Genomic DNA, 25,685 nt, shown 5'->3' with positions numbered 1-25,685 from the left:
CTAGGAGGTTGTGGAGGGTGCAGCCCACACCGTGTCACATTCTAAGGGGAAGGGGTGACACCACTTCTTCCTAAACATCTGCCTTTTGACAGAAACGTGCAGTGGTGTTCACCTGCGTCCCTTTGAAACACTGAAGAGATGCATGAGTAAGGCATGGCTCAGTGGGAGGAGACAGCAGAGGCCCTAGTGTTTTTCTTTTTTAAAATAAATTAATAAACACTGAATACAAGCTAACAAAAAGTTGCAGAATCTTTTTTAAAGCAAAGATAACAGTACTGGTCCATGAGAAGAAAAAAGATTCACTATTTAAAAAAAAAAAAAGTTTATACACAACATTAATCATTATTTTTTTCCACCAGCGGAGGCCAATTCAAGTTTCTCCTGCTACACAGAAATCTTGAATGATACTAAAAAAACAAAAGTAATTAAATTGTTCCTTCCAGAGCGTAAATTGGTAAGTTTCCAATTTTGTGTTATGAATTCACACACACATAAACCTGTATTGATAAAGAGAAAAGGGCCATCCTAAAATAAAAAGATGGTTTCTACTTGGTCAGATATTCTCATGTAGACTGAACTACACACCTGTAAATAAGAATTTAAACAAAACAAAATGGCCAGGGAAGCACCTGAAACAAGCTTCCAGAATGAATAATTATGGTAAGAAATTTAACATTGGGAGTAGCAACTTCCTGGTTCACACTGAATGCCAAAAGTGGGAATTTATTACTACAGTGCACTTGTGTCATACTCGGCTTTCAGCATACGCTGAAAGCTGCGCGGGAAGAAGGGGTGGTGCGTCCCATAGGGACTAATGGGGCATGTGGCCGTGGTGCGCGTGCATTGCCATGTCACCGCGTGCACGAGCCTCATTTATTTAAATGGGGCTCGAGCATAGGCAGCATTTGCTTTATGTGGGGGAGTCCGGAACGGATTCCCCTGCGTAAAGCAAGGGTGCACTGTATATTTTTATAGCTGTGATAAAAATTCTCAGATTGCAGGTTGGCAGTCATCTTCATATATGAGTTATCCAGCACTATGTTGGAGGTCTGCAGTAAGCAGCTCCAGGGAAAAGGACCCAACTGTCCAGAATCTATAGGTTCTTTCAGACTTGACAATTATACCATTCTGATTCCATTTTAACATCTTTGTAGGGGTTTAAAGTTGGGGTTTGTAGTTGGATGAGGCATTAGAGCTCTCTGGCTAAGAATTCTAAATCTCCCTGCCTAAAATAAAAATCTCATCATTTTATAGGATGGAATCTTAGCAGTTAAAATTGGAATCATAATACTATAATTGTGTGATTATAGGACAGGGAGGCAGGCAGGCAAGCAAGAGTAATTCAAAGACAGGTCAAGCCAGTCCTTGAGTTCAACCCTGAAACCAGTCAGTCAAAGCAGGCATCAAGGAGGGGACTGTTGACCCAGTAGCAGACCCTGTTTCTTACCTGGAACTGAATTTTATATATCTAAGCCCCTCAAATCTCATCCTGTTCCTTTTCCATAAATACTCCTAACAATGAAGCCATTATTTCCTTCAACTACAAGTCATTATTTTGAGGTGTGCAATCTGTCAAACAGCCATTTGCCTAGCATGTGCTTTCAACCACAGGTATTTTCAAGAGCTTGGTAATGGCTAGGTGTGCCAACTCAGGATTGTCCCAGGCCTTGAAGTTTCTGAGCCAAAACCTGAGCATTATGTGTTAAGTGCCAAGTACAACTACTGCTTGTGAGTATTCAAACACAGACAATCAGACATACATGAAGAGTCCAGTATATGTTTTCCTATTTGGAAACTACAGACAGCTATAAGGATTATTCCCTGATCAAGGGGATTATTTCCTCTTTACTTTTGGAGAGGGCACAAGTAACATTTAATGGTTTCTAGGCAGAGGGTGCATGCAGAGGAGGATAGGTGGTAAGCTGGATAGGAGAGAAAAAGCTAACTGAGTTAGATCACCAGGAGAGTCTTTGCAGGTTGCATCAACAAATCAAGCTTTGCTCTAGTACAAACCTAAGGCACATGTGCCAGAGATGGCATGCAAAGCCATTTTTTGTGGCACATGGAGAGTGGGGAAGAGGAGGAAAAGGTGCATGCCTGTTCCTCCTCCTTCCCAACCATCCTGGACCTTCAGCCCAGCTGCGAGGGGAGGAAGAGGAACAGGAGGGCAGGGGGAAGGACCCACCCCAGAAAGCAGAAGTCCTGCCCTGGAAGTCCTGTCCCCCCTCCCTGAAGTCCCTCCCCTGGCACCGGGTAGCACCCAGTGCCAGAAAACCTTTTACTTTAGGCACTCGGTCCCTAAAAGTTTCGCCATCACTGCTCTAGTAGCTGAATTGGAGATTTCCACACAGCCCTTCCTTCTTTCTTGAGGTTGAACCTAGCAAAACTGGAATTTGCAATCTTTAAGTTTATTGCACTGGTGGCGCAGTGGGTAAATGCCTGTACTGCAGCCATTCACTCAAAACCACAAGGTTGCGAGTTCAAGACCAGCAAAAGGGCCCAAGCTCGACTCAGGCTTGCATCCTTCCGAGGTCGCTAAAATGAGTACCCAGACTGTTGGGGGCAAATTAGCTTACTTGCTGTTCACCGCTATGATCCTTGGAATAGCGGTATATAAATAAAACAAATTATTATTATTATTAATTGTACCCATTGAGTCCTGGAAACATTCTGTGGTAAAATGATATGGGAACAGGTGTTATCACATTCAATAATTTATAAAGTGATGGTAATGGTATGAGAACACATACTATCACACTGCATGTACTGTTGAATCGTTACAATTGCTAATATTGTTCTCAAGCCGTCCTCCTTTGGCGCATGTGTACTGTAGTAGCGAGGTTGACAGTACCACACAATGTCATCACTCTATGGTCTTATCACTTCAGAAAACATATCTAGGCATAGTAGATACAGTTGATAGTATAGTACTTTTCATAAAAACACATATCTTGGCACTGAAGCTAATAACCATCATGAGGAAACTAAACATCCCAAGTTTTCAATTCAAATAGAATATGCTGTTTCCATATGAAATATAGGACATACAACCGTACTATACACATTTCAAGCAAATGGGGGGAAAACCCGTTCAGTGCCAATACAACTGTCTCCATAACCACTTTTCCCAAGTTGTATTCCACATGAAAAATATATTTTTATTTTGTTTTGATTTTTGTGTTGTGTTATTATGATATGTTATCATATATATGAACTGAAGAAACAGCAATTTTTATGCAGAGATTTATTTATAAAGTATGCAGGGGGGGGGACCAATTCTACATCTGAAAAAATTCTAGCAAGATATTTACATCGTAATCATTCATTGCTTTTTCTCGAAAAAGCAACAATATTACATATATAAAAAATAAATTTAAACACTACTTGTGGCTCCCTCCTTGCGTCAACACCAGAAGAACAGTAGAGTTTCTAGACACACTAGGATGAGAGAATAGGAAATTGTCCCATCGAATCAGAATAGCAATAGCAAGTACATTTCTATACCACTTATCAGTGCACTTAAGCACTCCCTAGGAGGTTTACAAAGTGTAAGCTAATTGCCCCCAACAAGCTAGGTACTCATTTTAGCAACCTCAGAAGGATGCAAGCCTGAGTTGAGCTTGAGCCCTTTGCTGGTATTGAACTCGCAACTTTATGGTTTGTGAGTGATTGACTGCAGTACAGGTATTTAACCACTGTGCCACCACAGAACACTAGGACAGGTTAAGAATATGTGGGATTATCGCATGAACATGAACTGGAACAGTCTGTAAGGGTTCTTGCCAGCTCAGAACTCATTTTTACAGTTCTCACACTGGGACAGGCAAGGGATACTATGAGCACTGAATGGGAACTAGAAAGAAACCCAGCCGTGTGATAAAGTACGTTCTGTTCCATACTCATTTAGTATCCAGAATGTTGCCAGAATTCTGTGTGACAAAGCAGGTTGTGTCTCCAACCTGGAGATAACCCATGAAAACTGATATGGCAACTGTAGCCCTTCCTTGTCTTCCGACCTCAAAGTATCATCTTTAGGGGGTGCTCTAAGGCTCTGGGTCTTCCTTCTGAATAGCATCCCTCCAACAGGGGCATAACTTTTCCAGGAGGAACACCACCAGACCATAGAAGAAGCATGCCTTTTTGCTTTTCCATCTTCAAGTGTGTGAGACCAGCAGCACACACCAGACATTTAGGACTTGATTGGGGAACTCAGGGCTAGAAAAAACAAAGTAATGCACTTGTAATTCCTGTAGATTTGGCAGCACAAACCAATATGGATGGAGTAATTTTTATGTGCCAGTGGCTCAGCTTGGTTTAATAGAAGCTCCATGGGCAGCAAGAGCAGGGTCAAGAAACCCAGGAGGAGATGGCCTTACAAAATTATTCTTAAAGACATACCAAGAGGTGGAAGAATGCTGTTATTCTCATGGATTGTGGTTATGATTGGTGTTGTTAACTCATTTTGAAATCTATAAAATAATTCCTCACCTTTTGTCTGTCATTTATAGTTTTGATTGTGTTAGATGTTATGGATCTGTGATTCATATGTTAAACTTTCGGGTTTTTTGTTTTTTATTCATGTTTTCAAAGCAAGTCATTTGTCATTTGTATGACAAATACACTGAGGACACCAAGGAGAACAGGAGGAAGAATCTACTTCTTTATACTGCAGCAGGTCTAGCTCCAAGCATACAAATCTTCAACAGTACCTACTCAAAAGTCTTCTACTTCAAAATGAATGTGGTAAAAATTTAGGGATGCCTAGTTGAAGAATGCATGTTCTGTCTACAGAGGATTCCAGGTTCAATCATTGGCATCTCCATTTGAAAGGATCAGATAGCAAGTGATCTGGAAGATGTCTGGTTAACTCTGGAGAATGAGCAAAAAGTTTAGGGGAAATGGACACTCGGCAATTTTATTTAAACAGTGTGTTGCACTAAAATGCAATGAATGTATTTTAAAAAAATGTTAAAATACAAAGCTAGCGATCTATAAAAAGTAATTCAAGCCTGTGGGCCACGCCCTACAGACATACACGTAAAATGAACAATCAGTACTGGGCCAGAAAACTGCAAATCCCATGGGAACATATACAGTACAAAAAATATCAGTTCATTTGTGCCTCACAAAATGAGATAAAAGGGTATACAACCGGTTAGGGAGTGCACAATGACTAACAAATTAAAAAGGGATAATGCAGTATGCCCATTACAAAATACTAGATATTGACCAAACGCGTTTCGACATATGTGTCTTCCTCAGTGGTCATGTACAAACTGTAAAGATAAAATGAAAATGGGTCACATACATTGCCATATAAATAATAACAAAGACCATATAACTAAAAAAGCATGAATCATGAATACCTACTGAAACAATCTTGGAAAGATACTTATGAGGTGTATGGGGACATACACTATTAGTATTAATAATACTAGTTAATCCAGTAAAATTCTCATGTGCACAGAAACTTTTCATTTCTTATGGAGAGCAGCAGCATGGCTCACGATGTAAACTAACATATGATCCTGGGTGGACTGGAAAGTCATCTCCTTGGCATTTACCTTTTAGCTTCTTGTGCAGAAGTGGGGGGGGGGGGGGGGCAAAAGCTTAGAATAAACTGTGTTTAGATGTATAAAATGGGATTGGGGACCACAGACAGCCCCCAGACTGCAATTGTCCATCCCAGTCAATGAACAAAAGTTGATGGTTACTCTCTGGCTCCTTCCCTTCCCACAGTTCTTAAAATGGGAAATTCCCATAGATAATGAGATATAACTGATTACACTTCCACCTCTGCTATAAGAAAAATAAATTGGCCTTGAGATCCCCCACCCAGAACCATGATGGAAGATGAGCTTGTTTTTAGTCATTTGTTGTTGTTATGCCTCAAGTCAGCATATAAATAGTAACAAACTAATACTTAATTTGTTAATGATAGTTCAATTAATTAAGAAGTAATTTCATTACTTCTTGCTCTAGTATTAAAATAAGCCATGACATATCTATTTGTGAAATTTGCAGGTGAACAAGGTAAAAAAACATAGTTGATGAGAGATTTTGGAAAGTACGACAGCTTTCAAAATTAAGGATTTTAAAATAGAAACAATGGTATAAATAAAACAATAAACCAAATAATTGTCATTTGGGGGCTTTTAAATATTAGGCATGATGGTTATTGTTTCATAAGAGATTGCAAGAGTGTGAATATGGCTCCCCTCCACCCCAGCATAAATAAGAAGCAAATAACTGTTTCTCAAAGTTTATTTTACTCCTCTTCTATGAAACAGATGAATGGTACATGCAAAGAGGTTTTAGCAGTCTGTGGCAAGTTAGATTTTTAAAAAAGCTGGCTAAGTAATCATGATTCCATAAGTTTCATAGTTAATGAGAGATTTGGACCAGATCTTAACAAAATCTCTTTTCAAATATATCACAATATTGGCTATGAAAAAAATTAGATGATTCTATGAGATTGCATAATAGTTCACCTAATATATGTGTGTTTTTCAAACTGAAAACCTCTTCCCCTCATATTTTCTTAAATAAAAGGGAGACGATGTGGATTCATGGTCAATCAGCATTGCCCGAGAAGAGATTACATATAATACAGGTGAGAAGGTGTTACAATGATCTGTTATTTCTTTTCATTGTTCTGTGCTTAATTCAGGTCAGTGCCAGTATGTGCCAAGATTTCCTTGTGAATGACTTGTTGCTGGTTATTACCTGGTTATTGCCGGGATAAGTCCTCTTTAATTGCAATGTCATGTGAAAATCTTCACTGCCATCACATGACTTTTCACAGGATAGTGATAGTTTAAACCCCCACTTTCCCCCAATTTTCTCTGCGTGATAAAGTCCTAAGTGTTCTTTCACACTACGGTCTGAATCCTGTTAACAGTGCCAAATAGAATAGACCCACTGAATCAATTGTTAAATAATGAATCAATTGATTCAGTGGGTTTTCTGTGGGTTTTTCAGGCTATCTGGCTGGGTTTCTGGAAGAATTTATTCCTGACATTTCACCCGCATCCATGGCTGGCATCCTCAAAGGACGGCGGCATGGAAGTGTGTGGAGCACATATAGTTGTCAGATCCTTGGTTGAGAAGAAGTGGTTTACATGTTAATGGTGCAGTTAGTTTATGTGTTGGACTGTATTGAATGCCAAAGCCTGCAGGTGTGTTGTGGGAGATATGACAGGGGAATTTGTGTCTATTTAATTAGTAATCTATTGTCTGGGGGATAACTCCCAGAGATTTGGTGGGTCTGATGGATTTCATGCTTGGATCTACCCTATGCTCACTTAGATTATGTTTTTCGCAATGCCCAAAGAACAGCTAATACTATTCAAAACTATTTCCCCCCCCAAGGGAGATCAGTTTATTCCCGCTGCAATTAAACTTTTTACGGCCAAAGCACGATCACAGTTGTTACACGGAGCCCAACTAGGACCCTATAGTGGCATAACTGCTCTTGGACGAGTACAAACAAAGTTTCTGAGGAATATATTTCAGGTTGCTTGCTGTGTACCAAATGCTGTACTGTGAAGGGAAGCAAGGATTAGTAAAATAGAGTCTTTTTCTGTGGATTAACATCTTCACATATTGGTTTAAGATAAATAAAAATCTTCGAGGATTATCTCAGTTAATTTTGGTAGACAACCATAAATCCTCTTGGGAAACAGCTATACTTAAGAATCTGAATCTTCTTGGACTCTCTAGGGATACCATCTTAAAGTTAGAAACTGATCAACCAAAACTGGTTATAAAGCAAAGAATCCTAGACATTGAAGGCCGGATGAAAATTGCTGCCTTTCCTAGACACACAGTGGTAAATCACCAAATCTCAGTTTCACCCCCTACTCCCTATCTATATCATGTTACAATACCAAAATTTAAGAGCTCTGTCTTTAGCTCGGTTTAATGCTCTCTGAACAGCAGTGCTAGAAGGGAGATATAAAAAAACACCTTATGAAACTCAGCGTTGTCCTTGCAATGATGGCATTATTGAAACTACAGCGGATGTTCTATTGTACTGTCAATTCTAGAAGGACAGTCGCCACCGGCTGATTACTCCTCTTCTAAACAAACACCCTGGACATACTGATACTTTCAATTTACGTTATCTTCTGGACAATCAGAAACCAAGTGATGTTCACAATGTAGCAAAATTTTGTTACATGGTATGTAAAATACGCTCCCAATTGGTTGGTGAAAACTGATATGCGTATAACATGACCTTGAATTTGTATCTGAAATTGTTTTTTAACAATTATTCATAATTGTATTTTGCAATTATTATTTTATGAAGTTATTTTGTATACTGGTCAACGACCGAATAAATCTTACTACTACCATCTTGGAGAGAGGGTCTGGGGCCAGGCTTTCTACGCTATGCATACCTAACTTAAAAATAGACTTGTTGCTGATTTTTAAGAAAGATATTGAAAGTAATCATTCCTTGGCCAAGATCCTGTTGGATATATAAGCATAGTTACACCTGTATTAATGGCAGTGGAGTGTGGCAGCAGCAGTAAAAAGACTCTGGACACAGCAGCTGTGAAAGAAAGAAAGCAGATTCATTATGTTCATAGCTGGGGAAAAAAGATTGCTAGCTCTGAGTAGCCTATTTCTCCAAATACAACCATTTAGGAAAGCCCACACATTCCTTTAAAGTGTTGCAGTGGCCTACGTTTGTGTGCGTGTGTGTGTGTGTGCGCTTTCTAGTTCGCCTGTCGACTTGTGGTGACTCCATGAATTTCATAGGGTTTTCTTAGGCAAGGAATATTCAGATGGTTTTGCCAGTTCCTTCCTCTGAAATAATATTAATAATAATAGGATTTATTTATATGCCGCCCAATCACAGGGAATCCAGGCGGCTTACAACAGAGGGGATAATAGACGGTTCCCTGCCCTCAGGCTTACAATCTAAAAAGACATGACACAAAAGGAGAAGGGAATGGTGAGGGAGGGAGGGGATCAGGTCCAGCAGATCTTCTCTCTCTCTGAGACCTGGACCAAGGCAGATGGACTGGAGGGAGGGCTCTTTTTCTTAATCGAGGCCAGGCCCGATGGCGTTGGGCCTGTCCTTTCACTTCCTCCCAGGCCAGAAGATGACAGTTGGAAGAAGGGTCCTTTTCAGGCCCGATGGCGTTGGTCCTGTCCTTTTCACTCCTTCCCAGGCCAGAAGATGACAGTTGGAAGGAGGGCGGGGAGGGCTCTTCCTCTTCAGGCCTGATGGCGTTGGGCCTGTCCTTTCGCTCCCTAATAAAATAAATCCTACAGCATCTGGTATTTGATGCCAGCTTCCCATCCATGTACTAACCAGGTCTGACCCTGCTTGACTTCTGAGATCAGTCAGAATCTGGTGCCTTTAGTGTATTTAGGCCCTCCATGTGGGCCCTTGTTATCTGCCGGGGGTTGGTTCCAGAACCCTCCGTGGATAACAAAATCCATGGATGATCAAGTCCCATTAAATACAGAGACGTAGCAAAATGGTGTCCCTTATATAAAATGGCAAAATCAAGGTTTGCTATTTGGAATTTATACTTTTTAAAAATATATTTTCAAGCCATAGATGCTTGAATCTGTGGATTTTAAAAAAATCTATGGATAAGGCAGGCTGACTGTACATGGTTTTTATTAATTTTAAAATATTTTAATTCTTAATTTTTTAAAACTTCTTCAATTTGTTTTATACCTTTTAAAAATAATTTTAATTATTTAAATACTCTGTTTCAGGTTGGTTTTACTGTGTGCCACCCTGAGATGTCTAGATAAAAGGCAGGCTAGAAATATTTAAATAGATAGATAGATAGATAGATAGATAGATAGATAGTGATCTGTAACAAATTACTTTTTTTGGTAATGGAGGTGTAAAGAATTTACATGTCAAAAGTAATGCACTGCACAGGGATGGTATTACTTTACTAGTGTAACAAGTAAGAGTTTCTCATTAGTTTTAAAGTTACTCAAGAAAAAATGTAACAGCCAATTTGACAAGCATTTTTCAGGTTTTATGCCATTCTGTTATGAGTCATCGAGTTTTCTTTTCTATATAAAAAAAAAGTTATAGAAAAGCGAAGAACAATTGAGCAAGCAATTAATGAGCTGATTTCTAAAACAGCATAATAAGTTGTTATAACAGTGTAATAAGTATAGACAACATATGACGTCTTAGACTATAAGAAGTAGTGGAATGAACCAGTGTTTAAAAAACAACTTTCCAAGTTCAGTGAGATAGCAGCATGAAGCATACTATGAACCAGCTCTTGAGCCAAGTTATATTCCTTCACCATGATTTAATGAAGCCAGGTATAAAATTAAAAGTAGACATTTTACAGGAGACTAGGCTGATCCCCTACCTGCTCCCCTTCTACTGTCAGATAGACTTTTTTATTTGCGTAGGCATTGGATAACTAACTGGCTATGCAGAATAAACACATAAATAATTCCAACATAGAAGTAGTGATCCCTCTTTATGCTGAGATGATAAATTTATATCTTTATTATTTGGAAAAATGAATTAGTTACACATAACCTTTGTAACTAGCACATTTAAAGCTCTGCAATACATATTAAAATAGTCAGTTCATACTTGAAAATTCATAATTTACAATATATAATTTAAAAATCATCTGGATAGCCCTGCCAGAAGAGACTAGGCAGGATAGGCCTGTAAGAAGAGACATATAAGAAAGAACATGTATGTAAAGGGACCTATAAAGAAGAGATGAAATAAAGAGAATGTCAATACATATTTCAAGTTTTGAGTCCCCTCCCCAACCAGGTAAAGTATGGCAGCACTTTCCAAAGATAAATTATATTATTTAAAAGTCCACTAAATGATGCGTACCACATTGACTCATGTATTAAAAGTGGGTACAATGAGTCCACAGGATCCTCAGATTTGGTTCCAGAATCCCTCATAGATACCAAAATTTGTGGATGGTCAAGTCCCATTAAATACAATGGCACAATAAAATGGTGTCTCACAAAATGGCAAAATCAAGCTTTGCTTTTTGGGATTTATATAGATTGGTCCCTCCACATTTGCTAGGGTTAGGGACACAAGACCCCTGTGAATGTGGAAAAACCACAAATAACAAAAACACTATGTTTTTCCCTGAGAGAACACCTCTCTAGGAATCTCTAGGTCCTCCAGTGCAACTCCGTGGTCGACATCTGCCAGACATTGACCATAGAATTGTGCTGGAGGAGCTACAAATGCCTACTGGAGTGTTCTCTCTAGGAATCTCTAGCTCCTTTCGTGTGACTTTTGGTTAAAGTTGACCATAGAGTTGCCTTGGAGGCTCTAGATATTCCTCTGAGACCACATTAATAAAATCTGTGAATAATCAAATTCCCAAAAGTCAAATCCACAAATGTGGAGGGACGGCTGTATTTTTAAAATGTTTTCAACATTTTGAATCTGTGGGTAGAAAATCTGTAGCCATGGAGGGCTGACTGTATATACAAATGGTTGGCATTCTGTTCAGTATTTATGAAATCATAAACTGGATTTACAATTTTGTAATTGTGGGGTTTCACATTTACATTCATTAACTGAACATGACCCCAAAACCTATGTCTTAGGCCAGGTGATACCCCAAATGAAAGATTTCCAATCCTCTGCAGATTGGTACACTAGACAACTGCTGTACTCTTTCAGTTGCAGGATGCACTGAGAAAAGCAATTGTGGAAGGACCTCAAGGCTTGACCTGCCTTTCTCAATGAAACCAGTAAAATAAAGAGCATGACAGACATTATTCTCCAGCTCCCCAATCTCTATTGTCATAACTATGTCTGCTGATGCATAATCTCACCGATGTACAGTATGCTCATAGGAATAATCACTGTTTCTTTTGTATGTCCTGTTGAAACAGATATTGCTCCAATAGAGGAGTGGTTTGTAAAATTTAATATGCATCATGGATTAAATATGTTTACTACCGAAGGAACTTTACTAGATATTATGAGAGGTAAGCCATACTTTATGTAAACTCTTGGAGTTTTACTTGTAATGATATCTCTGTAGAATTATCGACACATTATTTACACATTCAGTACAGTACCCTATGAATATATTCATATGTTGAGTTTAGGAAGCCATGTAGGACACCAATCCTAATGAGCCTAATATAGTGAAAGATGGAAGTATGTACACAAAATAATGTGCTGATATTTTTAGTTTGACAGACTAGAAAACGAACCAAGATCAAACCAAAAAGTGAATCAAGATCAACCCAAAGTAGATTTAGCAACTGTCCAAGAAAAGCCCATAGCTAGGCCCTTAGGGGCCCTGGGGCAGACAGTAGGGCTCAGTAGGGTGGAGCGTTCATATGCTCCCATGTCCTACCACGCACTATGGGTGCCATCTTGGTGCACTGCCATTTGGGGGGGCCTTTGGCTGGAGGACCCAGGGCGGTGCCTCGGTTGCCCCAGCCTAGCTACGGGCCTGGTCCAAGATGCTGTTTGAACACTCCACACGCTCCCAAGTGGCCCAGAAACAGCTTGACTGCCCACACATGAGCCTGCTTTTGGGACATGCAGCATGGCATTTACATGCTGCATGTCACCAGAGCACCAGGAAGCCACCCCGAGCATGTGGCAGGGCCGGAAAAGCCTCTTTGCCTCTCCTTTTTTGGCCAGCTTCAAGGCAAATTAGGGCTGTGACATGCTGTTGTGGTGGTACAATCCGGCTTTGGAAGGGGTGGCTTCAAGCCACACCTTCCTCCCAGTCTATTTGTGTCATTTTCATGTTGTGTCACATAAGATTAGGATTGTAAATTTATTTTCTGTTTTAATATATAAAAACAGATCATGATACTTTCTGTCAGATGCTTGCTTTCTTCATGAAGTGGGGCAGGGTTCAGTTGTGTCAGAGAAATATCATAAGGAGACTAGATTCTCATGTTCTCATGAGATCTGGCCAAGATCTGGGGTGAGATCTTGCCAGATTTTGCCCCAAGTCTCATGATGGCTGCAACCATGAGATTATGCTGAAGAATATTAGTACCAGTCCCCATGGAGGCCCAGTGTAAAGGAGGCCCCTCTGGGGGAGGCATTGTGCTAAGTCTTCTCTAGGGACCTTCATAAACAACTGATTTATACTAATTGGAGATTAGGTGGTATGCATTTTCCCCTTCACCTACACTTCATGCTTGAAAGCAATTCTTTAAATGGTTCATATGTGTTTAAGTACATTTCAGAAACATGTGCTTAGGGAACCTCATGAACCTGGTGGCGCAGTGGTTAAATGTCTGTACTGCAGCCATTCACTCGAAACCACAAGGTTGCGAGTTCAAGAGCAGCAAAAGGGCCCAAGCTTGACTCAGGCTTGCATCCTTCCGAGGTCGCTAAAATGAGTACCCAGATTGTTGGGGGCAAATTAGCTTACTTGCTAATTAGCTTACTTGCTGTTCACCGCTATGATCTTTGGAATAGCAGTATATAAATAAAACAAATTATTATTATTAAATTATATTGTTGCTAGAAAAAATAAAACAACATAATTTAGTAACAGTTGCCATATTTGTACATAATGATAAACCAAGATTCCTGACTTACTGGTGTTTTCTAATTTTACAGAGCCTATTCTTCAGTGGATTTGGAAACTTGGTACACCAGTGGATATTACTTCTTCATTGAATCAGATAATAAATACCACATTAACAAAAAGTCCCTGTGCCAGTGATGCAGGAATACTAGGTGCAATTTATACCTCTGGAGTAACAGGTAAGTATAGTACATTACTGTACATCATTAAATGTCACAGAATCATAGAATCAGTGGTTGGGATGTTGCATTACCCCCTACATGGGTAACCAAAGCCCCATATCTAAACATCTACTTTTTTCTTTATAGGAGTAATTATAGGAATCACTTACACTGGATTTATTACTCGAGATACGTTGTGGCATAATATGACAAGCACCATTTGTGCTGTCCTAGATGATGGTAATTACTACTTCTTTTCAATGCTTCAATTAGACTATTCCTATTCTTTTTTTAAAAATAGCCTGTCCTATCATAGGTAATGCATGGAGTGAGGGGTGGGTAATGTTAGAATTCCAAACCTTGGGCTCTAAAGAGCTGTCCCTCATTGCTGGCCAAGAAAAATCTATGCTAAGATTTTTCATTGTGCTTTTTCTTTCTTATAGATTGCAGTGGTCTTGCACTTGTGGATCTAATTCTAATAAATACTCGTCTGATAATACTTACTACATTGGGATTATTTATTAGTGCAGATCTGCGTTATCCAACAGGACAGATGCTGAAAGTACGTAAATATGACTCTGAATATACCAACATATTCCCTGGTGTTACATAAATTATTAATAGAGAAACTGTAAAAGAAAATACACTCATCCCTCCACATCTGCAGCTTTGACTTTTGTGGATTTGATTATTCATGGATTTTATTAATATGTTCTCTTTAAGAATATGTAGTTCCCCCAGCGCAACTCTATAGTCAACTTTAACCAAAGGTCGAACTGAAGGACCTAGAGATTCCTAGAGAGAACACTCCACTAAGCATTTGTAGCTCCTCCAGAGCAATTCTATGGTCAATGTCTGGAGGACCTAGAGATTCCCAGAGAGGTGTTCTCTCAGGGAAAAACATAGTGTTTTTATCTGAAGTTTTCTACATTCATGGGAGTCCTGTGCCTCTAACCCTAGTGAATGTAGAGGGATAACTGTATTGAAATTATTAATAATCATACAGTAAACTTGGGTTAAAGAATCAGTATGGGGCAGTGGTTTGAGTGTTGAAATTACAACTCTGGAGATCAGGGTTCAGTTCCCCAGTCAGCCATGGAAACCCACTGCATGACCTTGGGCAAGTCACACACTCTCAGCCTTAGAAAATCTTACAATGGGTTGTCCATAAGTCAGAAACAACTTGGAGGCAGACAACAACACAAAACTTGGGATGTCTTTTCCTGGTGTTGAGAGAGACCACAAGTTTTGCTCTTCCTTTTTTCTTTTTATTGTGATTTTTCCATGTGTGCGCGCACACACAAAATAAAAGAAAAATGAGAGTGTTGGCATCTCTCTTTCTGGATTCTGTGGGGCCATCTATAATTGAATATAGCACATACAATCACAACTTAAGGCTCATTACATTTTAGCAAAGAGCCAGTTTGGTATAGTGGTTAGGGTGTTAGACTTGGACTATGAAGACCAGGATTCAGATCCCTGTTCAGCCATTGAAACCCACTGGGTGACATTGCGAAAGTGACGTTCTCTTAGTCTCTCCTTGCAATAGCAAACCCTCTCTGAACAAATCTTGCAAGAAAACCTCATGATAGACTTAATTTAGGGTTGCACACAACAACATATGTTTATCAACATGACATAAAATTACAGTGGGCCCATCATCTTGACAATATTAAATTTCATACATATGTACCGTGCCAAAAGTTCAATGTGTCCAATGAGTTGCCTGTGCAAGACTTGATTGCAGGATTTTTCTGCCTGTGTTGCTCAGTAACATGGCAACATTTGGATTAAATCTTAAAGCCCTAAATAAAAAGATACAACATTGGTGCAAATGTATACTAGAAAATCACTATAAAGGTTCTGAAGTTATACTGCACTTCCATATACTACAGTAAGTGAAGCTCCAATTATCCCTTTTTATCCTAGTGGAGAAAGGCAGTAGGAACGTTTAAAAGCTTGTGAAATTGGACTTGAAAACCACACATTTCACCCACCCAAAGTCACATTGGAGAAAAGAGGTATTTCTACCATGTCTCTGTGTTAAATGGATTATTTTAGATCACATGACTGCACCGGCTGTGCTTTTAAAAAAATCTTCCCAGTATGCATGCAGATATACATAAATTTGTGTATCCATATCCATATAAATAGCCCTTCTTGTTTTCTTGTCAGTTTTACTGCCTCCCTGCATTCACATTGGGTGGCTCTCTCACTGGATTCCCTTACTCCAGAAGAATTAAATACCCCCTCATTCAGTTTAGCCCATGACATTTAAAGTTACCCATGTGACCTCTGCTCAAGATTAACAAAATAAAAAACCTCTTCAGATTAGAAGAGCTAGGTTGTAAACCTATTGGCCCCAATCCAGTAAAAATTACAACCTGGTCCCATGTTTCTTTGAATCTATTTCCTGCAGGGTCCAAAGGAATTTTGTCATCTTTGATAAGCCTGTAACCCTTTGCCCTCTTACCTGTGAGCAAGTCCCACTAGTTGGACTTACTTCCATGTAGGAACATAGGAAATTGCACTGTTTATGAACTGAATGATTTCCTATGTTCCTACACAGAAATAAGTCCAACTGGTGGGACTTGCTCACAGGCTGAAGTGTTGTTAGGCGTGCTTGAGGGTCCTTCAGGTGGGGGAGATGGCTTGATTCCTGGTTGTTCATAACCTGATCCTGATCCTGGTTGGTGGGAGGTGTGCAAAGTTTGTTGTCCAAACTAGATTTTAACCCCTCTCACACTCTTGCAGCCTCAGAGGGAGGCAATGGCAAATTCCCTCTGAATATCTCTTGTCAAGAAAACCCTGTGATAGGGTCACCATAAGTTAGAAAAGACTACAACAACAAAAACAAAACAGTGAATAGCCACTGGCCAAGTAATTCAATGAAGTTATTATCAGCCCTTGGCTTACACTTAACTTTACCCTAAAATTTCAGTGGGTTTACAGTGGGTTTCCATGGCTATGCAGGGATTTAAACCTTAGTCTCCCAGAGTGCTAGTCCAGAACTCAGTCCACTACACATTTGGCTAATGTGTCATAAATCGTATTTAACTTTTCTAATTGCTCTTGCTGGGAAATGTGAGAGATAGTAGTGGAGCTCTAAAGCACAATCATTAATGAACTATGCTGAACAGTTCACCAGTCCACTCCACTCCATGAAAGAAAGTTGGAACATCGCATGGAGAAAAACCTCTTCTCACATGTCATTCATGTATTAGGGAGGGTATCAAGATTGAGAGTGAGGGCAGGTGAGATGCCAGAGAACAAGGGAAGACTACATGATGCAAGAAGAAAGTGGGTATGGACAAATGCATGTTTTGTAGATTTGTCCACACCTGCTCTCTTCCTGCATCATGTAATCTTCCCTTGTTCTCTGGCGTCTCACCTGCCCTCAGCCCCAGTCTTGATACCCTCCTACTTCATTTAACAAATAGGAAGATACCATGAAATCTTGTGCCTGAACTCCTAGAACATCGCTTCAGTCTATCTGCCAGTGAGTATCGGCATGCAAAGGTTGGCCTAATACAGACAGGCAGGGAAAAGTGGCTTCCAGACGCTTCAGGGATGGGGTGTGCACATGACACATGCCCTGAAAGTGGTTGGAAGCTGCATGGGGTGTATGCCAAGAGCGCTCAAACCCAGAAGAGCCAGCACAAAAAGGAGCAGCAAAATGCCACTCCTGATGGCGGCTGGGCTGGAGACTGTGATGATGGTCTGGATCAAGACAGGGCCTGTGCCGTTGCTGTGGCCCTGTACCAATCAGGTGCTGACTGACACCAGCCAGATACTGCGCCAAGCTGCCAGTCTTCATGACCCCTTTGAGATTCCAACAATTCTGTTATACGGTAGAGTACACATATAGGCCTTCATGCCATAATATTTATATTTGGTTCATTGTATGGAGCTGGGAAGTCAGCAGCATTACAGAACTAAAGGCATACAGAGATGCAGGTCCAACTCTGTGCTGAAGCTAGATCCCTAAATCCTTCACCTATCTGCAAGTGTCACTTGTGACATTCAAACTGCAGATTAGCCACACCCACTGGCTAATCCAGGAATGGGGGCCCTTTGGTCATTTTGGTCTAGAGCTCATAATCCCTCAATATGGGAGTTGAAATCTATAATATCTGGAGGACAAAGCTTCCCCAACTTTATTCTAAGTTTTAATTGCTAAGTAGGAAGAAAGACTTTACAGAGAGAGTTCAGACTCAGACATGATTTGTAGGACAGAAAGATTGGTTGAGTGTGAAAGAATGTGACTACTTCTGCATTACAAATCAATTCAAGCAGCTGGATTCCTTACATATATGGTGCTCAGTGGATATAGTGTTTGATGACTGCCACAGTGATGAGGCATATGCATGATTTAAAAGACTATTATTTTGCTAATCATAATGACTGGGTATAATGTACAGTGGAGCATCTCAAGATCAAGAAGATGTAGTAAGTGGTTGTGTAAAGTAATATATGTCTAAAATTACTTTGTGAGAAATGTGAGGAAAAATTTTCTTCACATTATTACATTTCATTTTATTATCTTATTTTCTTCCAGTTCAGCAAACCAACCTTGTGCGGCTTTGAAATGGTGAGAAATTGTTATATATTACTTTTGCTGTTCCTAATGTCAAATTAGTTTACTTTCTCCAACCTTGTTCAAAACAGTTTCAGACACTTACAAATGCCTGTTCTTCCTTTCTGGTGAAAATAAATTCTTCTTTGTTGTCTCTGGCTGTATCCTCACTGCAGAAATAATCAGGTTTGACACCACTTTAACTGCCATGGCTCAGTGCTATGGAATTCTGTGAACTGTAGTTTTGTGAGACATTAACTTTATCTGTCAGAGAGCTCTGATGTCACAGCAAACTACAGTTCCCAGAATTCTATAGCACTGAGCAAAGGCAGTTAAAGTAGTGCAAACTGGATTATTTTTGCAGTGTAGCCTTTGTGAGTTATTCTGCATCTGTACAGAGATGTTTGGAAACTTCTGAAATGAAGCTAAATGTTTTAGTGGAAGCCCAAAGTTGAAGGAGGGTGCCACATTCCTAAAAGATGTATTCATGTGCTCCTGGATAGGCCAAAAACATTACATTTTCCCATACTTCCTCTGTTTAACAAAGGAACTAGCCAATATCAGGAACAAATTAGCTGATTGCATCCTAATAACTTCATGGTAACCAAGGCAATTATGGTTTGCAGTGCTCCTTTGCCTTGCATGCCATCCCGACTGCAGGCTGCCAAATCAGACCTACTCTCTTTTTCTCCATTTCCATCCGGGCTGGACGGCCCAGAGGACTTTGTCTGCCGCCGCCGCGGCGTTTTTCCGGGGGGCGGGGGCGGTGGGAGCGGCCCCTACAAAAGCCGGCCCGCCGGTTCCCCCTGAAGAGGACGCCGACGCCGCCCCTTTCCATCCGGGCTGGGTGGCCCAGAGGACTTTGTCCGCCGCCGCCGTGGCGTTTTTCCGGGGGGCGGGGCCGGTGGGAGCGGCCCCTACAAAAACCGGCCCGCCGGCTCCTCCTGAAGAGGACGCCGCCGTCGCCCTTTTTCTATGTGGGCAGGAGCGGCCCAGGGGACTCTGTCCGCCGCCTATACCACCAGGGCGGAGTGCCAAGGACTGTTGCCTGGTCCCGCTGTTGGGGACTCTCTAGAGGGAGGGAGATAGAGAGGGGCTTAGTTACTTTTTTCTTATTAGGGGTTAGTTGGGACATGTCCTGTCTTTTTTCTCGCTGCTGTATACTATTTAATGTATTTTTAGATTGTTTTATTATTTGATTGAATAGGATGGATTTATTGTTGTATTGTAGTATATGGTTTTTATGCTGCTTGTAATCTGTATTGTATTGTATCTTATTTTGCTGTAAACCGTCATGATCATAGGAACGGCGGTATATAAATAAAACTTCATTTCATTTCATTTCAACATTGTATTATGCCCTGATTTTGATTTCCTGCCAAAGGTTGTCATAATTTTTCACATTTTTCAGGAAATTGCTCTGTTGTTATTTTCCCCCTCACTACGATTGGATGAGGACCACATATGGTACACATTTGATGTGTCATGGCTTTTTATGTGGACAAGACAAAGTCCTTCCATGCAAAAACTTGCTTGTGTCATCTCAATCCCTTTCTGAACGGGTTGTGGTAGCTGTTCCATCAGTTTACTAGACAACTTCTAGCCTTGTCTCACACCTTTCCGATTCATACCACCATCCAGGCTTGGTTCCTTACTGCATTCAATCCACTTTGGCATTCCCCAAAAAAGTGGCTTACAGTACTGGTCCAGTAGTCTCTACAGTGGTGGGTGGTCTGTGGTCATTGGAGGAAAAGAGCCTTCATGTCAATGCTCTCAAACTGTTGGCAGTAGAAAAAGCATTCCTTTCCTATGAATCTCTGTTAAGAGGCATGATGGTCCAAGTGTTGATAATCAACACCACAGTCATGTATTACGTAAACAAGCAAGGTAGTACTCAATCTTGCACCCTCCTTTGCCTCACTATTTGATTCTGGGATTAGTGCCAGGGACGTTGTTGGGGGGGGTCCATGGGGTCCGGATCCCCCCTTCCGTTAGATACAATGAATGGCGCATGCCACCACGCCGCCGTGCCCAAGCCCCATTATAATGGTGGCACTTAGTCTGGAAACCCCCCCCCCCCTTCCCAAAATCCTGGCTACGTCCCTGCTGGTGCATTCAAAGGGACATCTCCATTTTTCCTGTCTATCTTCCCAGAGAAGAAAATGGCCTTGAAGATGCTCTGTCAGAATACACATTTGAGCCACAAGTGAAGGCTCCATCCTAGAATCATAGAATCATAGAGTTGGAAGAGACCGCACAGGCCATCCAGTCCAACCCCCTGCCATGCAGGAAACCAAATCAAAGCATTCCCGACAGATGGCAATCTAGCCTCTGCTTAAAGACCTCCAAGGAAGGAGACTCCACTACACTCCGAGGGAGTGTGTTCCACTGTCGAACAGCCCTTACTGTCAGGAAGTTCTTCCTAATGTTGAGGTGGAATCTCTTTTCCTGTAGCTTGCATCCATTGTTCCGGGTCCTGTTCTCTGGAGCAGAAGAAAACAAGCTTGCTCCCTCCTCAATATGACATCATTTCAAATATTTAAACAGGGCTATCATATCACCTCTTAACCTTCTCTTCTCCAGGCTAAACATCCCCAGCTCCCTAAGTCGTTCCTCGTAGGGCATAGTTTCCAGACCTTTCACCATTTTAGTCGCCCTCCTCTGGACATGCTCCAGTTTCTCAATGTCCTTTTTGAATTGTGATACCCAGAATTGGACACAATATTCCAGGTGGGGCCTGACCAGAGCAGAATACAGTGGCACTATTACTTCTCTTGGTCTAGACACTATACTTTTATTGATGCAGCCTAAAATTGCATTGGCCTTTTTAGCTGCCGCATCGCACTGTTCACTCATGTTCAACTTGTGGTCTACTTGGATTCCCAGATCCTTTTCACATGTAGTCTCATTCAGCCAGGTGTCCCCCATCCTATATCTGCGCATTTTATTTTTCTGCCCTAAGTGCAGTACCTTACATTTCTCCGTGTTGAATTTCATTTTGTTAGCTTTGGCCCAGCTTTCTAGTCTATTCAGGTCATTTTGAATGTTGATTTTGTCCTCTGGAGTATTAGCTATTCCTCCTAATTTGGTGTCATCTGCAAATTTGATAAGTATGCTCCCAATTCTGTCATCCAGGTCACTGATAAAGATGTTGAATAACACTGGCCCCAGGACAGAGCCCTGTGGGACCCCACTGGTCACTTCCCTCCAGGATGAAAAGGAGCCATTGTTGAGCACCCTTTGGGTTCGGCCGGTCAACCAGTTACAAATCCATGTAACAGTTACTTTGTCTAGCCCACATTTTACAAGCTTGTTTGCAAGAATGTCATGGGAAACCTTGTCAAAGGCCTTACTGAAATCAAGATATACTATATCCACAGCATTCCCTTCATCTACCAAGCTGGTAATTTTATCAAAGAAAGAGATTAGATTTGTCTGGCATGACTTCTTTCTCTGAAACCCATGTTGAGTTTTTGTGATTATGGCATTGCCTTCTAGATGTTCACAGACTCTCTGTTTAATGATCTGCTCCAGAATCTTTCCTGGTATTGATATCTTTCCTGGTATTGATATTTCCTGGTATTGATCCTGAGGCTCTGAAGCCCATTTTTCAGCAATGTCCTTAGTTAGTCCTTTTTGCTTTGGCTCAAAATTCCCAGCACAAGCAGTTCTGTTCTAGGAGTCATCAGGGCAGGTTGTATCTCTTTATTTGATATAGTCTCGCACTGTATGCCTTCCTTCCACTTTCTCTTCTTACCAGAGTCATTGCCAAGCTCCACCAGGACTGAGTGAGGTGCATCCTGATCACCCCAGGATGGCCAACACAGCCATGGTTCACACATCTTCTTCACCTATCCCCAGGACAGTATGTTTGTTTGCCACGCAGGCCAGATCTCTTCACTGGATCACCATATACAATGGCCAGATCAGACACCCCAATCTCAACACCCTTCACCTGATGGCATGGAGGATCCTGCTGCCCTAGATGCTGTACACTGTTCATCATCTTTCTACCAGGTGGTCCTATCACTAGAAATGGAAGAGGTTTGTTGACTTCCTGCTTCCACAGTCGATCGGTTTGTCTGAAGCTGCCATCACAGATGTGCCGAACTTGTTACTTTCTTTGTTGGATCAAAACCTCTCTTTGTCTTTGATTCATTGTTACTTGGCTGCCATTTTGGCACATTTTCAGTTTCTTGATAAGCCTTCTTATTTAACACATCTTTTGGTCCGGAAGTTTTTGGAAGGATATTAGCCCCTTCACCTCCAGGTGTTGGGTCCAACACCCCAGTGAGCTTTGGACCTGGTGCTTGGTCAGCTCTATGGCAGACCCTTCAAGCAGATGACAACCTGTGATCTACAGCTGCTGTCATGGAAGACTGCATTCTTGGCTGCCACTGACACTACTCAGAGAGCTAATGAGATTTTTGCCCTGCAGGTGGATGACCCATCTCTTTGGTTCCATCTAGACAGGGCTGTGTTGAAACCTGACATCACCTTCTTGCCAAAGGTGGTGTCCTTCTTCCATCTCAGCCAAGACATTGTATTGCCTTCCCTGCTTCAGCAACCTACTTTGGACTGTGAGAAGCACTAACACCACCTTGATGTATGGAGGGCATTAGCCTTTTATGTAGATAGGACTGTTGCCTTTCATACCGCTCCCAGACTCTTTGGTTGCTATTCAGTGTCAAGGAAATTACTGCCTATGTCTTTACAATACTTCTTGAAGTGGGTATCATCAACTATCCAGCTGTCATATGATCTGGCTCGAAAGCACCCTATCACTTGGGACTGAGCCCACTCCCCCAAGGCATTTGTTGTCTCTCATGCCTTCCTGACTGGTGTTTCAATCAAGGACATTTACCATGCAGCTACTTGGTCCTAGCCTATAATTTGTATTTGCTATACTGTATTTGGGAAGGCTGTACTTTATTAGTTCCTTAAGTAATTGCTTTGTGATTATATATATTTCTTTGTCATATGATAGTATTCATTTGGCTTGAGCAAAGCTTTATTGTTTCTTGACTACCTCTGTACTGACTGCTACATCTATACCATGAAGCTGGATGCCTCCCATTCCAGCCTTATCACATTGTGTGGTGTCAGGGATTCTATCTTTCCTCAGCACCATATTATTCAGTCGTTCCTGTTGTACATCATATTGGAGAAGAGAGTTATTGTGCTTATGTTTCTGACTTCATATGTACTCACAAGCATAAGCTTGATTGTTTGCACTGACACTCCCACCTCCTACTTCTTGTAGCTTGCTAGTCTCCCAGTTGTGTGAGTCAAAGAGATCACAAAGAAGGACAGTTTACATATCTATAACTGTAGTTTTTTGAGTGGCCATCTGTGAAGTCACACAACTCCTCCCCTCATTGTGTCTTGCTGGTTCACAAAGATGGCTGTATCGACATCCTATGAAGCTGGCAGGCTGTGGTGAGAGCCCCTTATATTGGGCTGGCAGAGATGCTTGGGGCTACCGCCAAAACTCTTTAGAATGCTATAGAATGCTCCAGAACAGTCACTGTGCAGGTGCAGGATAATTCAGTTGTGTGAGTTCACCGATAACCCAGTTGTGTGTGTTCATAGAGTTCACACTTCTTCAAGTTCACTCAAAGGACTACAGTTATGAGTATGCAGCCTGTCCTTAACTTTACTTTATTTAATTTGTAATACATAAAATCTTAGTAATAAATGCCACTGATTATTAGTATTAATGAGTTAAATTTCTTCTTTTAATCTGTGGCAAGGGCCCATGTTTAAAAGATTTGTCTCTGAATGATAAAATTCTTCAGGGTGCTACTTGCCTATCCAGCATGCCCTGGAAATTCCTTCCTAATGCTCATGATACAGTAGTTTCCTTTTTATCTTCTATTATTGGACTCAAGAAATGGCTGTTTTTTTTTTAAATTGTTATTTTTAATTTTCCACATAGAACAAAACATTTCACACATTACACATTGGACAATAAACCACCCCCATACACAAACGTCATTATTAAAACTACATATAACATAAATTGAGCTTCCTAATACTACTTGAGGCTTGTTCTGAAGTTTTTCTTCCATCTTGTTTTATCTTGAAGTGTTCTCCTTCTTAGTTCCTTCACCTGGATCTGTCCTTATGTTGTATTGAGTCCAAAAAAAAATTTCATTGTTAATATACTTCGCTTTACCTAGAAATATATATCTATAGAGTAGCTCTATACCGTATACCATCCTTCTTATACATAACATTCTGCCATCAAGAATTTAAAATATTTTAATAAAAGAGAGTTTTATGTAACCAAGATTAGGCGCTATTATATAATTCAAATCCATTTATGTCTTTTTAGTTATCAATACCTTATTCCATTTTATCTCTAAAAGCTTATAAAATTCCTTCCATTCTTGATATACACATTCCTCAGTTTTGTCTCTCATCCAACATGTTAACTTATCCATCTCAGCCATTTCATACAGTTTACAAAGCCATTTGTCTATAGATGGAGCTTGTGGTTTTTTCCAAAATTTTGCATAAACTATTCTAGCACAAGAGAAACAATAAAAGAGAAATTTACCATGTTGCTTTTCTAAAATGTCATCTAACATGCCCAAAAGGAAGATTTCTGGTGAAAAAGGCACTTTTATATTCATGTTTACATTTAAGATTTTGTGAATCTCTAGCCAAAATTTTTTTGCAATATCACATGTCCACCATATGTGAAAATAAGAACCAACATTATCCAAGCATTTCCAACATTGGGGATTGCTATTCTTATACATGAATGACAATTTTTGTGGTGACAAGTGCCACCTGTAAATCATCTTATAAACATTCTCTTTGAGCTCCTGGCAAACTGTATGTTTTATGCTTCTTGTCCAAATATTTTCCCATTTTTTATATTCCAAATTATGCCCTATATTTTGAGCCCATCTCACCATTGAGTGTCTGATTATTTCATCTTCCGTTTCCCAATCCATTATCATCTTGTAGTACCTTGAGATTAGTTTCTTTTTCCCTTTTAAAGTATTTTCTTCCCAATCTAGTCGTTTCTTTTGAATTCCGACCAGTTTTTTATCCATTCTCCACCTTTCCCTCAACTGTCTAAATAAATACCAATGACAATGGATTCCTGAGTCCTTAAGTTCTTCCTGAGATTTCATTTCTATATCATCCTGTATTTCTTTTGTTAAATCCGAGTATCGTAACCAGTTTTGTTTGGGGATTTTTTCTTTTCCAAAAAAAGCTTCGTGTGGGGAACACCATAAGGGTATTTTCGTACATAGTCTGGGTTTGAGTTTATTCCATACATTCATCAAAGCTTTTTTAATAACATGGCTCTTAAAGTCTCTATGTATTTTATCTTTGTCATAGAATACATAGCCATGCCAGCCATATCTCATG

At 40.4% G+C, this 25,685-nt stretch overlaps 1 protein-coding gene across 4 annotated transcripts in view; it reads left to right on the top strand.

Annotated features, from left to right (window-relative positions):
* The window catches only part of CATSPERB (catsper channel auxiliary subunit beta), an 83,382-nt gene that overhangs the window by 6,141 nt on the left and 51,556 nt on the right, over positions 1-25,685 (top strand). For 2 of the 4 annotated variants that reach the window (XM_089522402.1, XM_089522401.1), the window contains exons 3-10: positions 360-454; positions 4,591-4,743; positions 6,553-6,613; positions 11,887-11,982; positions 13,592-13,738; positions 13,868-13,960; positions 14,164-14,282; positions 18,279-18,311. In XM_089522402.1, the coding sequence (XP_089378528.1) occupies positions 360-454; positions 4,591-4,743; positions 6,553-6,613; positions 11,887-11,982; positions 13,592-13,738; positions 13,868-13,960; positions 14,164-14,282; positions 18,279-18,311 (797 nt within the window). Of the gene's footprint in view, positions 1-359; positions 455-4,590; positions 4,744-6,552; positions 6,614-9,272; positions 9,329-11,886; positions 11,983-13,591; positions 13,739-13,867; positions 13,961-14,163; positions 14,283-18,278; positions 18,312-25,685 lie in introns of those variants that run through there. The other 2 variants (XM_089522403.1, XM_089522404.1) reach the window with 2 other exon arrangements.

The sequence above is a fragment of the Sceloporus occidentalis genome, unplaced genomic scaffold (genome assembly GCF_023333645.1).
Source record: "Sceloporus occidentalis isolate IW3139 unplaced genomic scaffold, rSceOcc1.0.p SCAF_4, whole genome shotgun sequence".
Lineage (NCBI taxonomy): Eukaryota > Metazoa > Chordata > Lepidosauria > Squamata > Phrynosomatidae > Sceloporus > Sceloporus occidentalis.
This window is presented reverse-complemented; position numbering and strand designations above follow the sequence as displayed.